We start from the raw sequence: 17,398 nt of genomic DNA on the forward strand, positions 1-17,398 counted from the left end.
GAAAGGAAAAACAGGACTATTGTAGAAGTAGCTAGGGCCATGCTGTATGATTAGGATATGCCAAAATTCCTATGAGCAGAAGCATGCAAACGTTCAGAACAGGACTCCTCATCGGGCATTGAGCAAGATTACTCTAGAGAAAGTCTTCATTGGGAAGACACCTGAAGTCAGTCATTTCAGAATATTTGGGAGTTTGGCATATTGTCGCATACTCGAAGAAAAGAGGAAGAAGCTGGATCAGACTGCAGAAAAGGGGTATTTGGCAGGGTATAGCCAGAGTGCTAAGGCATACATGATCTATCTTCTAGGGAGTAGGAAGGTAGTAGTACGACGAGATGTAAAGTTCATGGGGGACAGAGCTTTCAGAAGATCTCGCGAAATGCCTTCCAAGGAGCAGTCGAAAGAGGATCCGTTGGTCATGCCTCTTCAACCAACGGAAGTGAAGAATCCTTCCTCAGATCAGGAAGATTCTCAGGATGAGGAAGAGGAGCAAACAAAAGCACCTATTGGCAGAGGAAGAACCAGCAGGGAACTTCATCAGATTTTGCGTGATGCAGAGAACTTCATCGGAGAGCCAAGAAACAGTAAAAGGGAGCAAAAACAGCCAGATAGGTATCAGGCATTAGTAGCTCAGGATGGAGAGCCTGCCAGCTTCAAAGAGGCAACTCAGCATCAGGTCTGGCTAGATGCAGTGGTGGAGGAGTATAACTCCATTATGGTAAACGATGTCTGGGAGGTGGTGTTAAGGCCTCAAGACAGATCTGTGGTAGGTTCAAGATGGATCTACAAGATCAAATATGCTGCGGACGACAGTATTGAAAAATACAAGGCCAGGTTTGTGGCTAAGGGGTATGCTCAAAAGGAAGGGATTGACTATGAGGAAACCTTTGCCCTGGTAGCCAGATATACATCTATTAGGACCGTTATATCTCTTGCAGCCCAGATGGGATGGGAGATCCATCAGATGGATGTCAAGACAACATTTTTGAACGAGGTAATAGAAGAAGAAGTATACATTGAGCAACCAAAGGGCTTTGAAGCTCATAAGAATAAGTCTCATGTATGCAGACTAAAGAAAGCCTTATATGGGCTGAAGCAGGCACTAAGAGCGTGGTATGGTCAAATAGATGGTTACCTGCAGAAGATGGGGTTTGTCAAGAGTGACGTGGATCCGAATTTCTACTATTTGGTCGTAGAGAGCGAGCCACTTAATATTATATGTGTATGATCTCTTCTTGACAAGATCATCCAGACTCATTGACGACTGCAAGAAGAATCTAGCCACAGAGTTCGATATAAAGGATCTGGGACGAATGCACTATTTTCTAGGGTTGGAAGTTTGGTAGCAGAAAGGAGAAATCTTCCTTGGGCAAGGAAGGTATGCTACAAAAATTCTGAAAAGGTTCGGGATGGGAGACTGTAGACCTATGGCTACACCAATGATTACCAACTGGAAGAAGATTGATGCATCAGAAGACAAGGATGTTGATCCCACCCTATACCGACAGCTCATAGGATCCATGATGTATCTAGTCAATACCAGGCCAGATATTTGCTACGCTGTCAACACCCTCAGTTCGTTCATGGTGGAACCAAAGAGGGTTCACTGGGCAGCAGGAAAGCATGTTCTCGGTACTTACAGGGAACAATTGATTATGGGCTCTTGTACAACAAGGGGAAGGATATCAGGTTGAGTGAATTTACTGATGCAGATTGGGCAGGAAGTTCAGTGGATCGGAAAAGTACCTCTGGGTACTGTTTCAACATTGGATCAGGAATGACCTCCTGGTGCAGTAGGAAACAGAAGTTCGTGGCTCTGAGTTCATCTGAGGCAGAATATATGGCAGCAAGCACAGCTTCTTGTGAGGCCATATGGCTTAGAAAACTACTGGTAAACCTATTCTGAAGAAATATGGAAGCGACCAGGATCATGTGTGATAATCAGAGTTGCATCAAACTCTCTGAGAATCCAGTATTTCATGATAGGTCAAAGCATATTGATATCCGGTGTCACTTTGTCAGAGATTGTGTCCAACGTGGAGCTGTACAGTTGAGCTACACTCCTACAGGGGAACAAGTGGCAGATATCCTCACCAAGGCCCTTGGAAAGTTAAAATTTGACTACTTCAGGGAAAAGATGGGGATGGTAAAGAACCCCTTTCAGAAGTAGTGTGTTAGCAGCACATATGTAGAGGAAGTTGCAGTGCAGTGTTGGGAGAAAGGACCAACAATAGCACAGATGCAGAGGAAGGTGCAGTGCAGATGCAGTGTTGGGAGAAAGGACCAACAACAACACAGATGTAGAGGGAACTATCGTACAGATGCAGCAGTGGCAGTGGCAGAGTCATGGGCAGTGGTATAGGATGTAGCAGTGTAGAGAAAGTTGGGTAGGAAAGCCTAGCATCAGCACAAGTATTGATGCCGGATGATCAGAGTAATACTCAGTGAGGAGTATTGCTAGAGCACAGTCCTCGCTAAGAGAGAGTGTTGATTTGGGGTAGCATCGGATGTGCTCCAGCCATGAAATTTGGTGGAGAGGTTGGGGCACATGAGATCTCCAATACTCAGAAAGGGTTTGGGCAGATTCTAAACAGATTAGGAGATATTAAAATAATTAATATTTTTAATGGAGTCTCTAAGTCTAAACTTAGGGAAAATAAAATATTAATGTGTATTAATATGAATTTGTGTTAGATCTAATCTTAGCCGTTGATTAGGGACTTAATCTCGGCCATTGAGAAGTCAACAGAAAAAGTATAAGAGGAGGCTTGAGGGGCACTTGGAGAACGCACTGAGGGAGACCAGTCAATTCAATTTCTGGAGCGGGGTTTGCTGAGAAATTGAACCAGTGGTCTGGAGAGCAGTCAGGAGGTAGCAAGTACGGAACAGAGAGACAGGAGATCAGCGCAGAAGAGGCAGACGCAAAACCAAAGGAAGCCACGCAGAGGCAACAAAGACTGCACAGAGCCAGAAGGGCCTGCATCATCCACGCAGAGGCTGCAGGAGTGACTCAAAAGCCCAGAGAGGTTGCGTAGAGCTTTAGTAGGTTGATGTAGAGGGTTTCAAGTTGACGTAGAGGGTTTCAAGTTGTAGCAGAGGTCAGTAGGGCCTACGCTAGGTTTAGGAAAGTGCTGGAAGTTTGTCTATCTGTGGGTAAGCCAGTTTGGCACCTTGTTGTACAAGAAAATTGCTGAATAATAAAATCCTCCCTTGCTGCACTGCTTTTCCCACATTGGGTTTTTCTGGGGACATTAGTCCAAAATAACTATGTTAATGTGTGCATATTTTTGTTTCTGTATTACGATGTGATATCTGCAGCAGTATTTATTTTAATGTTTGTTGAAGTAATTTCATGAATAACCTATAATGAAATAAGTAGGAAAAGTAGATCAGTTGCTGCAGTGATAGAATTTTCACACCCCGACAACCCTCGACAAGATGATCTTAGCCATCAATTGGAGTTAGATCGTGGTCGTTGATTGCTCAACGAGAGATAATAAGAGCAAGTCGGTGGGGTTTTAGAGCTCACTCAGACACACTGAATTGCAGTGATAGCATGGAGGACACCAACAACGGGGTTTCAATAGGAAATTGAAGAGAGAATTTCCAAAGAAAATTTTCATGAAGATTCCAGTTATTCCGAGAGAAGGAAGGAGGTTGAATTATTCTACAGAGAGATCACATTAACTAGTGCAAGTTGTTGGGTAGCCAATCGATTTGCAGTTGCCGAAGACAATTACCGAAGGAGGTGCGAGTTGCTCTAGTGATTGCTGGAGGAAGAGATTATTGTTGAAATGAATTTCTAGAGGCTGTGCGAGTTCCTGAGGAGGCCATTCACATTTTGAGATTTGCCAGATTGATTTGGCTAGAAGAGGTGGAGGAAAAATATTGCCAGAGCTTTGCCAGTAAGAGGCAAGCAGCTTATGTAATTCTCAATTGTTGAAGATTATTATTAATGATAAACCCTCATTTGCAGAACTGGTTTTCCCCACACTGGGGTTTTTCCAGGGACTATTGTCCAAAAATATCAGTGTCTAAATTTTGTGTGTGCATTACTTTTCTCAGTTCTTGTTATTATTGGTGAAAATTGCAATAGTGATTTTATTCATTATTTGCTGTAATTAATTTCTGAAGACAAATAATCTTCATAAGATAGAAGAATAATTTCCAATAATTGCAATTAAGGAAATTTCATAGCCTTGACATCCATATGATGGATTTGCCATCCCATCTGTGCTGCAAGTGAGATCACACCCCTAATGGAAGTATACTTGGCCCCAGGAGCAAACGTCTCATCATAATCTATTCCCTCTTTCTGAGAACCCCTTGGCCATGAATCTTACCTTGAACTTCTCAATGTTGCCATCTTCAACATGCTTGATCTTGTAGATCTAGTGGGAACCAACCATTGCACTGTCCAACGGTCTAGAAACCGCCCCCCAAACATCATTTTGCATGATGGAGTTGTACTCCACCATAACATCCCGCCACACCTCACGCTGTGAAACCTCTTAATAGCTGGAATGCTCATTGTCAATAAACTCACTCATCAACGCCTTGTAACTTGAATACCTCTCTAGTGGTCTCCAGTCCCTGGTGCTTGTTCTAAGAGCTCCCACAAACTCTTGCACACCTCTCAACATTTGAAGCACCTCGCTATTCCTTCTCCCACTTGTAGTGGGTGGAGCTTCAAGCTCCTCATCTTGCTACTGCTCCACATGCTGTGAACTCTTCTTAACACCTGTACTTGTGGTGGTCACTGTACTTGTACTTGTGCCCTCATCCTGAGGTTGTTGTTAAACCCTTGGAGCTTCTGCTTGTTGACTCTAATCGACTGCTGGCAACTCACAAGATCTCCTGAAGGCTTTCTCCTCTAGGAACTTTACATTTAGTCTCATGATGATCTTTCTACTCCCTGAAATATAGATCCTGTATGTCTTTGATGTTTTGTTGTAACCAACGAAATACCCCTTTGATGCAATTAAATCTAGCTTGGTGCACTTGTCATCTAGAATGTAACAATAAGTGATATTGCTGAAAATCCTGAAATGTCCAACTTCTAACTTCTTTCCTATAAATGCCTCCTCAGGTATTATCTTTGCCAACACCTTGTGTGGGACCCTATTATGAATGTAAACTGTTGTGCTACATTCTTTTGCCCAAAGATATCTAGGCATGTCCTAATCATATAGCATGGCCCTCGCTGCTCCAACTATCATTTTGTTCTTTCTTTCTGCAACTCCATTTTGCTGCGGGTTGTATGGAGTTGTCCATTCTCTCTTGATTCCCTCTTTCGCGCAAAAATCCTTGAATGCTTTATTGATGTACTCGCCCCCATTATGTGTCCAAATAACTTTAATCTTCTTTCCTGTTGAGTTCTCCATAAGAGCCTTAAAATCCTGGAAGTGACTGAAGGCTTCATCTCTAGTCTTCAAGAAGTTAATCCAGGTCATCCTGGAGAAGTGATCAATAAAGTTCACGAAATATTCATAACCACTAAGAGACTTAGTGGACAATGGACCACAAATATCAGAATGTATCAGATGTAGCACACCCTTGGCTCTATTGTCACTCCTTGGAAATGTTGCTTTTGAAAACTTTCCAAGTACACACCCTCTGCACATGTCATCATGTTTTGTACTCACTTCTGGAATACCTGTCACTGTTTTTGTAAGAAACTTAAGTGCTCCATGATGGATATGACCCATCCTCCTATGCCACAACTCTACCATATCTTTGCTACTACTGCTACTAACTAGTGCCTTTGGAGTATCAAACTACAACTTGGACAACTTGTTGCTTCTCACCCCAATATCCTTTACTAACTTCCAATCCTGATGCTTCAAATACACCTTCTGTCCTTGAAAGTATATGTCACACCCCTTGCTCTTCACTTGTCCTAAAGAGCAAAAACTGAAATCAAGTTCATTCCCAGACTTGGCATGTGCAACACATCTATAACGTGGATCTTCTTGCCTGACTTCCTTTGAAATCCAACTATCCCTCTCCCAACTAGAGTACACTTGGACTTATTTCCCATTTGTATTTGGAAGCCTATCTCCTCTGCTTTGTTGTTGGAAAAACACTCTCTAACTCTTTTCATGTGACATGACGCCTCGCTGTCAATATACCAGACTCTTGTGGTGGTTGAGCTAGATAGGAAAGCTATAAGAGCAAACTCATCTTCTAGCCTTGAAGACAATTCATCAATATCTGTTGAAGTTGTTGTTTGTTGCTTCTTCTTTTCACCCTTCTTTTGGTTTAGACATTGGCCGACATAGTGTCCATGTTGACGCCATCCAAAACACTTGATTTTACTGAAGTATTTCTTTTTATTCTCTCCTTTGGAGTTAGACCCTTTACTCGAGCCTTTCTTGGCTTTGTTGTTTCTTGCAAGAGCAACATTTTCATCATCCTCACTGTTTTGCCTTTTACTACTGCTGCCACTGACAAGGCTCAATCTATGCTCTTCTTGAGCAAAATTGCTCCATAGACGATCCCAGTTAGGTAGGTCTTGTCGTCCGTTAATCACTTGGACAAACACGTCCCACTACTTTGAGAACCCATTTAGAGCAGTTCTCACGAGCTCATCATCATCTGTCTTTTCTCCGATCGCCTCTAACTCGTCCTTGACTAATCTAAGCCTGGTGAGATAACTGGAAATGCCTTCCCTCTTGTTTTGTCTGGTGTTTCTTAGCTTCTCTCTAAGGATCAATTTCATGTTTACAATAGCATTTTGGAACAACTTCAGGATGGGATCCCACATCTTCTTACACACATCCAATTCTACAATATGGGGAATGATGTGATCTTTGACCCCATCTTGGATAATATGCTTAGCTTTGGCATCCTCCTTGTGGAAGGTTGCTAAGTGCACCGGATTTGTTGGTACGACAATAACTACGGTAGCATAATCCTTCAGTGCATTCTCCCCCAACAATAATAAAATTATGGATTTCTAGATAGCAAAGTTTGAGGCACCATCAAGTCTGTCCTGATCCCTCAAACCAATGGAAGCCATTTTTGAAACCCTCGAACAATACACCCCAATAAATCTAAAGATATCTTAAAACTCCTACTATGTGAAAACCTTTGATTTCTCCTTTGAAACCCTCGCGCTCAAATAACCAATAACCTCAGTGCTTCATTGCTCTGATACCATTTGAAATTTTTGGCTACCTAAAAGGTGTTATTAACCCAGTTAATTATTTCTTATTACTTGTTCACGACAAATTAATTCTTCTGCTGAAAGTAATGAATAATAACATGAACAACACCATTTACAAAATATTGCAATGGTATACATAGGAAAACAATCACACAACTGACACATGTATTTTTGGACAAATGTCCTTAGAAAAACTGCAATGTGGGGAAAACCAATTTTCAGATCTGAGGGTTTATATTATTATCTTTAGCAAAAAATTCTATTGAGAAATTACCACTGCTTGCTTGACACTGGAAAAGTTTCGACAATATTTATCTTCACTTCTGCTAATCAAATCAACCTGAAGAAACCCCATGACTTCCTTTTTTGCAATTCACACTGCGTCCATCAACTCGCACTAGCAACTTGGCAACTTGGCAACTTGCAATGGTCTTCCAACAATTTGCATTATCTCTTGGCAAACTCACATTTCCCTTTGGAAAGTCGATCTGCCTCCTGGAAAACTCGATCTTCCCTCCTGGAAATTCGCACCACCCCTAGCAAACTCACACTGGTCTTTGGAAGACTCGCACTGCCTCCCACAAATAATCTTGAGTTTTACTTCTAATTTACTGAGAAACTCGGCCTCCTCTTGAAGCTCACAGTGTCACTGGAAAACTCGATCTCCTGCAGAAAATAGTTGATAGCAACAACCTCTGAAAAATCTCTTCCCAATCACTGCTGCTGAAACCATCCTCGTGTCTCACTGAAAATTACCCACTCGATGTTGATTTGATCTACCCTATTTCCAATGCTGCTCATCGATCTCCCTTTATAATCTCTCATTAACAAATGAATGGCCACGATTAGAAGTTCATGTGAAAATTCTATCACTGCAGCAACTAGTTTACTTTTCCTACTTATTTCACTAGAAGTTATTCATGAAATTACTTCAACAAACATTAAAATAAATATTGCTGCAGATATCACACTCTAATACAGAAACAAACATATGCACAAGAATCAACACATTGACACGATTATTTTGGACTAATGTCCCTGGAAAAACCCAATGTGGGAAAACCGGTGTAGCAAGGGAGGATTTTATTATTTAGCAATTTTCTTGTACAATAGGTTGCCAAATTGGGTTACCCACAGATAGACAAATTTTTTCCAGCACTTCTTCTGAACCCAGCGTACGCCCTACTGACCTTTGTGTCAGCCTGAAACGCTCTGCGTCAGCCTACTGAGGCTCTACGCAACCTCTCTGGCTCTCTGCGTCACTCTTGCAGCCTTTGTGTGGATGACACAGGCCCTTTTGGCTCTACAGAGTCTCTGCTGCCTCTGAGTGGCTCCCTCTGGCTCTGCGTCTGCCTCTTCTGCCTCTGCGCTGATCTCTTGTCTCTCTGTTCCGTACTTGCTGCCTCCTAACTGCTCTCCAGACCACTAGTTCAATTTCTCAGCTAACCCCGCTCCAGAAATTGAACTGACTGGTCTCCCTCAGTGTGTTCTCCAAGTGACCCTCAAGCCTCCTCTTATACTTTTCTTGTTGACAAATCAATGACCGAGATTAAGTCCCTAATCAACGGCTAAGATTAGATTTAGCTTGATCCATGTCTTTTGGACCATTCTAACACAATTTCATATTAATACACATTAATATTTTATTTTCCTTAAACTTAGGGACTCCATTAAAAATATTAATTATTTTAATATCTCCTGAATTGTTTAGAATCTGCCCAAACCATTTCTGGGTATTGGATATCTCATGTGCCCCAACCTCTCTACCAAATTTCGTGGCTAGAGAACATTTGATGCTACCCCAACTCAACACTCCCTGTTAGCGAGGACTGTGCTTTAGTAATACTCCTCACTGAGTATCACCTTGATCATCCGGCATCAGTCCTTGTGCTGATGTTAAGCCTCCCTGCCCAACATCCTCTACACTGTTGCACCCTGTACTGCTGCCCATGACTTTGCTACTGCCACTGTTGCATCTGTACGATAGCTCCCTCTGCATCCGTGCTGTTGCTGGTCCTTTCTCCCAACACTGCATTCGCACTGCAACTCCCTTTGCATCTGTGTTGCTGCTGGTCCTTTCTCCCAACACTGCATCTGCACTGCAACTCCCTCTTCATTTGTGTTGCTAACACACTACTTCTGAAAGGGGTTCTTTACCATCCCCATCTTTTCCCTAAAGTAGTCAAATTTTGACTTTCCAAGGGCATTGGTGAGGATATTTGCTACTTGTTCTCCTGTAGGAGTGTAGCTCAACTGTACAGCTACTCGTTGGACACAATCTCTGACAAAGTGACATTGGATATCAATATGCTTCGGCCTATCATGGAATACTGGATTCTCAGAGAGTTTGATGCAACTCTGGTTATCACACATGATCTTGGTCGCGTCCATATTTCTTACGAATAGGTTCACCAGTAGTTTTCTAAGCCATATGGCCTCACACGAAGTTGTGCTTGCTGCCATATATTCTGCCTCAGATGAGCTCAGAGCCACGAACTTCTATTTCCTACTGCACCAGGAGGTCATTCCTGATCCAATGTTGAAACAATACCCAGAGGTACTTTTCTGATCCACTGAACTTCCTGCCCAATCTGCATCAGTAAATCCACTCAACCTGATATCCTTCCCCTTGGTGTATAAGAGCCCATAGTCAACTGTTCCCTGTAAATACTTGAGAACATGTTTGGTTGCTTCCCAGTGTGCCCTCTTTGGTTCCACCATGAACTGACTGAGGGTATTGACAACGTAGAAAATATCTGGCTTGGTATTGACCAGATACATTAGGGACCCTATGAGCTGTCGGTATAGGGTGGGATCGACATCCTTGTCTTTTGATGCATCAGCGTTCTTCCAATTGGTGATGATTGGCGTACCCATAGGTCTAGAGTCTCCCATCTCGAACCTTTTCAGGATCTCTGTAGCATACCTCCCTTGCCCAAGGAAGATTTCTCCTTTCTGCTGCCAAACTTCCAAGCCTAGGAAGTAGTGCAATCGTCCCAGATCCTTCATATCGAACTCTGTGGCTAGATTCTTCTTGCAGTCCTCAATGAGTTTGGATGATCCTGTTAGATAGAGATCATCCACATATAATACTAAGATAAGTGGCTCGTTCTCTACGACCAGATGGTAGAGATTCGGATCCGCATCACTGTTGACAAACTGTAATATTCCTAATTAGCCATGGCTAATTGGAATATTTGATTTTGTTCAATTTTTGCCTTCTATAGTTATTTTTAAATTAAAAAAAGTGAGGAAGGGGAACATAACTCACTTTTAGAATAAAAAGTCACTTCCTAGTAGCACAACGTTGTGACTTAAAGGGGAGCCAAGGGGGCCAAAGGGGGACGCAGAAATGGAGCCCACACAGACACATGGAGGGACTGCATAGGAGGGAAGAAACACGTGGCAAGAGAGGAATCATGCAGGAGGAGGTGAGCCTTGGGATTGAGAGAGGCAAAGGCTATAAAGGAGAGAGGAGTACTCTCATTTTGATCATTCTGTTATGAGCATTTGTGATAGTCATTTCGACTTAGAGCACGCTCGCTGTTTCGCTAGTCTACAGCACTGTTTAGTGCATTGAGTATCTCCGTTCGGAGATCTCACCCTTAGCCTCGGGGGACTTCAAGTGCCTGCTCGGGCAAGGTATTTCCATTTGCATTTCAGCAGTAGTTTCATCAGCATTCCAGTAGCAATTTCATCAGCGTTTTGGAGGACTGCGCAACACTGAGAGAGGGACGCAGTTCTTTCTGGCAGGAGTCTGGGTTGAGGGTTTGCAGTAGGATTTGTGTTGAGAGATTGAGCAGGGGATCAGCCCTTGCATATTGGAGAGTTTTGGCAGGGAATTCAGGCAGATTTCTGGAGGGTTTCATTCAGTAGCAGCACAGAACATTAAGGGACTGCGTAGAACCCCGAGGGGGTGATTTTCGGGGGTCGGCCATTTCAGAAAAGCTTTCTGGGTTTTTCTGGGTTTCTTGAGTAGAGTCTGATTCCAGAGTTTTAGCCTTTTTTGAGGTGGGAAGCAGCCCCAAATCCTCTTTTGATTTTTAGTAGTAGTAATAGCACAACAATTCACCAGCAGCTTGGACGCAGTTCAGAGAGGGGCCATTCTTTTGCTATTCTGAGTGTATTTCTTCACTTGCCTTGTGCAAGTCGAGGTGCCATCTTCCTGATCGCCTCCTGTACTCATTCTATTACTCAGTATAATAAAATGGCTTAGCATTCTCTTTGCATTTCTTGAGTATCTGCTTATGGTTATATTGTTATATGTTGCACCATTATTATTTGTATCTCATTGAGCATTCTCGGCTATTATACCACCTGTGTGTTTCTCCTATACTCTTAGACAGAGTCTAGAAAGGGCCAGGTAGCCTCCGAATTTCATCCTCTTTTCAGAGGCGACATATCTGGTAAATGCCCTCCCAGTCCATCTCTGGTTGGAGTTTGCTTGTGTTTGAGGAATATTCCTGATAAGGGATATTACACAAATCCCATCTTTTGCAAGTAGCCATCTGTTCGACCATACCACGCTCTCGGTGTGTTCTTCAGCCCATACAAGGCTTTCTTCAGTCTGCATACATGAGACTTCTTCTCATGAGTTTCAAAGCCCTCTGGTTGTTCAATGTATACCTCTTCTTTTATTACCCTATTCAGAAATGCCGTCTTGACATCCATCTAATGGATCTCCCATCCCATCTGGGCTACAAGAGATATCACGGTCCTAATAGATGTATACCTGGCTACCGCGGTGAAGGTTTCCTCATAGTCTATCCCTCCCTTTTGAGCATACCCCTTAGCCATAAACCTGACCTTGTATTTCTCAACACTGCCGTCCGCAGCATATTTGATCTTGTAGATCCATCTTGAACCTACCACAGATCTATCTTGGGGCCTTGATACAACCTCCCAGACATCGTTCACCATTATGGAGTTATACTCGTCCTCGATCGCATCTAGCCAGACCTGATGCTGAGCTGCCTCCTTGAAACTGGTAGGCTCCCCATCCTGAGCTACTAATCACTGATACTTGTCTGGTTGTTTTCGCTTCCTCTTACTGTTCCTTGGCTCATCGATGAAGTTCTTTGCATCACGCAGAATCTGACAAAGTTCTCTACTAGTTCTTCCTCTGCCAGCAGGTGCTTCTATTCGCTCCTCCTCCTCATCCTGAGAATCTTCCTATCCTGAGGAAGAATTCTTCACTTTCGTTGGTTGAAGAGGCATGACCAACGGATCCTCTTTCGGCTGCTCCTTGGAAGGCATTTCGCGAGACCTTTTGAAAGCTCTGTCCTCCATGAACTTTACATCTCGTCGTACTACTACCTTCCTGCTCCCTGGAAGATAGATTTTGTATGCCTTAGCATTCTCGCTATATCCCACTAATACCCCTTTTCTGCAGTCTGATCCAGCGTCTTCCTCTTTTCTTCGGATATGCGGCGTTATGCTAAACTCCCAAATATCCTGAAATGAGTGACTTCAGGCGTCTTCCCAGTGAAGACTTTCTCTGGAGTAATCTTGCCCAATGCCCGATGAGGAGTCCTGTTGTGAATGTAGACAGTTGTATTGCATGCTTCCGCCCACAAGAATTTTGGCATATCCTGATCATACAACATGGCCGTAGCTGCTTCTACAATAGTCCTATTTTTCCTTTCTGCCAACCCATTCTGCTCCGGATTGTAGGGAGTTGTCCACTCTCTTCTGATGCCCTCCTTAGCGCAATAATCAGTGAAGTCCTTATCGACATACTCTCCACCATTATCTGAGAGCAAGACTTTTATTTTCTTACCTATCAGATTCTCCACTAGAGCCTTGAACTCCTTGAATCGACAAAAAACCTCATGCTTGGTTTTCAGAAAATAAATCCAAGTTTTCCTCGAGTAGTCATCAATGAAGTTAAGGAAATACTCGGCACTGCTGAGAGATTTGATGGACATAGGTCCGCATATATCTGAGTGTATCAATCCTAGTACACTCTTGGCCCTGTGTTTGCTCGTAGGAAATGCCGCCTTGGCATACTTTCCTAGAGCGCATCCCCTGCATACATCATCTCGTTTTGTACTCAGATCCGAAACTCCTGTTACAGTGCTCCTGAGAATTCTCAGAGCTCCATGGTGCAAGTGGCCCATCCTTCTGTGCCATAGTTCGTTCAATTCGTTATCCCCATGACTGCCTATTAGTGCCATTGGAGATTCTAGTTGTAATCTATACAACCGATTACTTTTGATCCTAATCCACACTTTCTTTTTCCAGCTCGGGTGTTTGACGTATACCTTTTCCTTGATGAAGTAGACATCATAGCCCTTGCCTTGTAGTTGTGACACGGAAAGTAAGTTCATCCCCAATCCTGGTACATGCAGCACATTTGTGGCACGGAACTGCTCCCTCGATTCTGCCTGAAAAACTATGGTACCATTTCCTATTGGAGTACACTTTGCCTTGTTCCCCATGGTGATCTGAAAGTTCATCTTCTCTTCTCGATATTTTAAGAAACACTCCCTGATTCTCGTTATATGCCACGAGGCTCCACTGTCTATATACCATACTTCTGATGATGCAGCGCTAGTCATGCACGCCACTTCTTCTTCCAACCTCGAAGCCAACATAGAGAAATCAAAATCTCTTTCTCTTGTGCAATCTTCTGAAAATCTGCGTGAGTCCCTTGAGGTGGATGCCTCTGCATCATGGTCTTGACCCATAACTGATTTTCCCTTTCTGTCTCTGATTACCTCCTCTGGTACCATGTGAAAATTCTATCACTGCAGCAATTGATTTACTTTTCCTACTTATTTCATCATAAGTTATTCATGAAATTACTTCAACAAACATTAAAATAAATACTGCTGCAGAGATCACACCGTAATACAGAAACAAACATATGCACAAGAATCAACACATTGACACAGTTATTTTGGACTAATGTCCGTGGAAAAACCCAATGTGGGAAAACCGGTGCAGCAAGGGAGGATTTTATTATTCAACAATTTTCTAGTACAACAGGTTGCCAAACTGGCTTACCCATGGATAGACAAATTTTCCAGCACTTCTTCTGAACCTAGCATAGGCCCTATTGACCTCTGCGTCAGCCTGAAACTCTTTGCGTCAGCCTACTGAGGCTCTGCGCAGCCTCTCTGGTTCTCTGCGTCACTCCTGCAGCCTTTGCATGGATGATGCAGGCCCTTCTGGCTATGCGCAGTCTTTGCTGCCTCTTAGTGGCTCCCTCTGGCTCTGCATTTGCCTCTTCTGCCTTTGCGCTGATCTCCCATCTCTTTGTTCCGTACTTGCTGCCTCCTGACTGCTCTCCAAACCACTGGTTCAATTTCTTAGCTAACCTTGCTCGAGAAATTGAACTGACTGGTCTTCCTCAGTGTGTTCTCCAAGTGACCTTCAAGCCTCCTCTTATACTTTTCTCGTTGACAAATCAACGGCCGAGATTAAGTCCCTAATCAACGGCTAAGAATAGATCTGGCTTGATCCATGTCTTTTGGACCATTCTAACACAATTTCATGTTGATACACATTAATATTTTATTTTCCCTAAGTTTAGACTTAGGGACTCCATTAAAAGTATTAATTATTTTAATATCTCCTGAATTGTTTAGAATCTTCCCAAACCCTTTCTGAGTATTGGAGACCTCATGTGCCCCAACCTCTCTACCAAATTTCATGGCTAGAGCACATCCGATGCTACCCCAAATCAACAGTTCACTTGATCCAATTGATGGCTAAGATCATCTTGGAGACTTTCTGCAAGCTTCTAGAGGTAAATTGCTTTTATCCCAATTAATGTCAATTAATTAACCACTTTCCCTAAGTTTTAACTTAAGAAATATTTAAAAATCACTAATTGACTTAATTAAGATATTTTCCCTAGGTGAAACTTAGAAAAGCTTACATGGGCTTGGAGATAATTAAATCTTCTATGTTCCTAGCCTCAATGACACCTCTCAACACTAGAACACATGTCAAATTTACAATATTTAACACAGTTGGCGTGGATTATGACATGGATGTCAGATCATCACCAAAGGTCTACATCAATGTGTCACATCCATGAATGTTAACACTAGTCACCACTATTACTGCCATGTTATAAGATATTAAGAATAACTTAATAAAGTTCGAAAAGCATTTCCATATGACGTTAACCATTATCCATCCACAAAATGAGCAGATTTACTATCTTGTTAACAAGTAGCATGCCTACTGGAACAAAGTGATCAAAGAATCTCTGTTTGAAGCTTAACAACGAAGAGGGCTAATCACTTGTAGGAGATAGTGAAACAAGCTTATATGCATTTTAAATTTTGTTTCTTAACAAGAAATCTTCCCAATTGATTGTTCTGTCAAAGCAGCAGTTCTTGGTAAATTGTATTTGATAACCTGTTATGGTGATTCCTTTATAGTGAATAGATACATTCTTGATACTTGACAGGTGAATGTAAATTTCTGTTACCATACATCTGATTGTTTATTTTGTTGACTTCTGGAATGAAAAGTGGGTAAAAGGTTTGGGAATGCTTGATGTCAAAGTAAAATCACAAGATAAACCACATGTCACATTTGTAGCAAGGATGATGTGAGGTATGATTATGAAGGGAATAATTTGTTTGAAATCACGGACACAATCATTCTTTCATTTTTCTTTCACATTGCCAGGCAAGAGCAAAGCTTGGTGTTGAGGAAGATGAATTTGTCGTGGCCTTGATACCAGCTTCACGAGAACAAGAAGTAAGGCATGTATGGCCGTTGATCGCCTCAGCTGCCAAATATCTGGTTGATATTTGTGAAACCCATAGAAGGTATCTTTGCTTTGTTTCTTGTGTTTACATTATTCTGAACACAGCATTTTCAGAATTTGAACTTTTAACTGATTTTGTGAACTTTGTGGGTCATGGACGTACTATGAAGGGATATTGGTTCAAAGTTCTTCTATTTCAAATTAATGACGATTTGTGGATGAAGGGAGCAATACTTATGTAGGTTAAATTAGACCTGTAGAGTTTTCTTATTAAAAGCAAAATATGGACTTGCTTACTTCTTTGTTTCATACAATTCAGTATATCTTTACAAGCTCCAGGGGTAGGGTTTAACCTATCGAAGTTATCTAGCATCTTGCTGGATATGCTTCTGCACTATAATCCTTTGATTGGTTCAGCTGGATTTCAGTAATAATGCTTGCTGAAGTTTAAATTCATAGCAAACATAGTTTGGTTCTCACCACTGGTCATGTAGACATCTGAAAAAGGAAATGTGGGTACTGTGGACTGGGTTTATTATATTGAACTTATAAATGAAGTGACGATAAGATGAGCTCCCAAGGAGACAATCCAACAAAGCCATGTTCTTGGAGATGCCTTCTTGTGGGATTTGGCTCTATGTTGTGTCTTTTGTGGAAATGTGTTCCTATAGGGGTGGAACTGTGACCACCGCTTTCTCGTAAGAACAAAGCTTTTAATGATAGTAGTAATGGGGCATAATTTAGGCCATCTGAACATAATTTATTATGTTGTTTGAGAGAAGCTAATCCTCAAGCGTGGAGTGTGTTATCACTTTGAAATACCTTTGAAACAAAGAACCCAAAGGTGTCCAAATAAATATTGGGAAGTAAAATTCTGTCACTGTCTAAACTTTCACTAGGTTCCAAATTGGTGCATGCCAATTCAAGGGGGTTCTTACTAGGTGATTTGAGGCTTCATCCCCGAGTTTCCGGGAGAACATAATAACTCAAATTTGCAATATAACTTTATGATTTGCAATAAATTACACAAAATATGTACTTTTCCTCTTCAAATCAGTGATAGTAAACTTCAGAATTATGATTAGAGATATCAAAATAATGTAGAAAATTGATCCATCAGTGATAATCTCCCCAATTTTCTGCAATAAAGGTTGCAAAACAATCAACAGTGGACCAAACATTCAAAGAGCACGCCTTAAATCTACATTTTATTGTCAATGCAAGATATGCCCTATACAAATGTTGCCTTTTGGGTTTTACTCTGAAAGTGTTCAAACTTTAAACCATGCTTTTGGCATGCGTTGTCACACAGAATGTCTAGGCACCACGACAATGGCTCAGATCGGGGGTTGTTACCTTGATCCCCAATCTCTCCGTTTAAGTTGTCTCCCTACAACAGGCTAAGGAGGTAGATCCTGTGGAAAAATGAAATGAAGAAGAACTAGTTGGAAACCCACCAATTCGGGAGACACAGTGAAGCGACCAAGTACTTGATTAAG

At 42.0% G+C, this 17,398-nt stretch overlaps 1 protein-coding gene across 1 annotated transcript in view; it reads left to right on the forward strand.

Annotated features, from left to right (window-relative positions):
• Window positions 1-16,141, forward strand: part of LOC149218023 (uncharacterized) — a 245,419-nt gene extending 229,278 nt beyond the window's left edge. Inside the window, exon 7 of the mRNA XM_089386459.1 lies at window positions 15,818-16,141. Within this exon, the coding sequence (XP_089242585.1) occupies window positions 15,818-16,141 (324 nt within the window). The remainder of the gene's footprint in view (window positions 1-15,817) is intronic.
• Window positions 16,142-17,398: the final 1,257 nt, after the last annotated feature.

The sequence above is a fragment of the Pinus tabuliformis genome, chromosome Q (assembly GCF_031772625.1).
Source record: "Pinus tabuliformis cultivar Carrire ecotype Pingquan chromosome Q, CPIR1, whole genome shotgun sequence".
NCBI lineage: Eukaryota > Viridiplantae > Streptophyta > Pinopsida > Pinales > Pinaceae > Pinus > Pinus tabuliformis.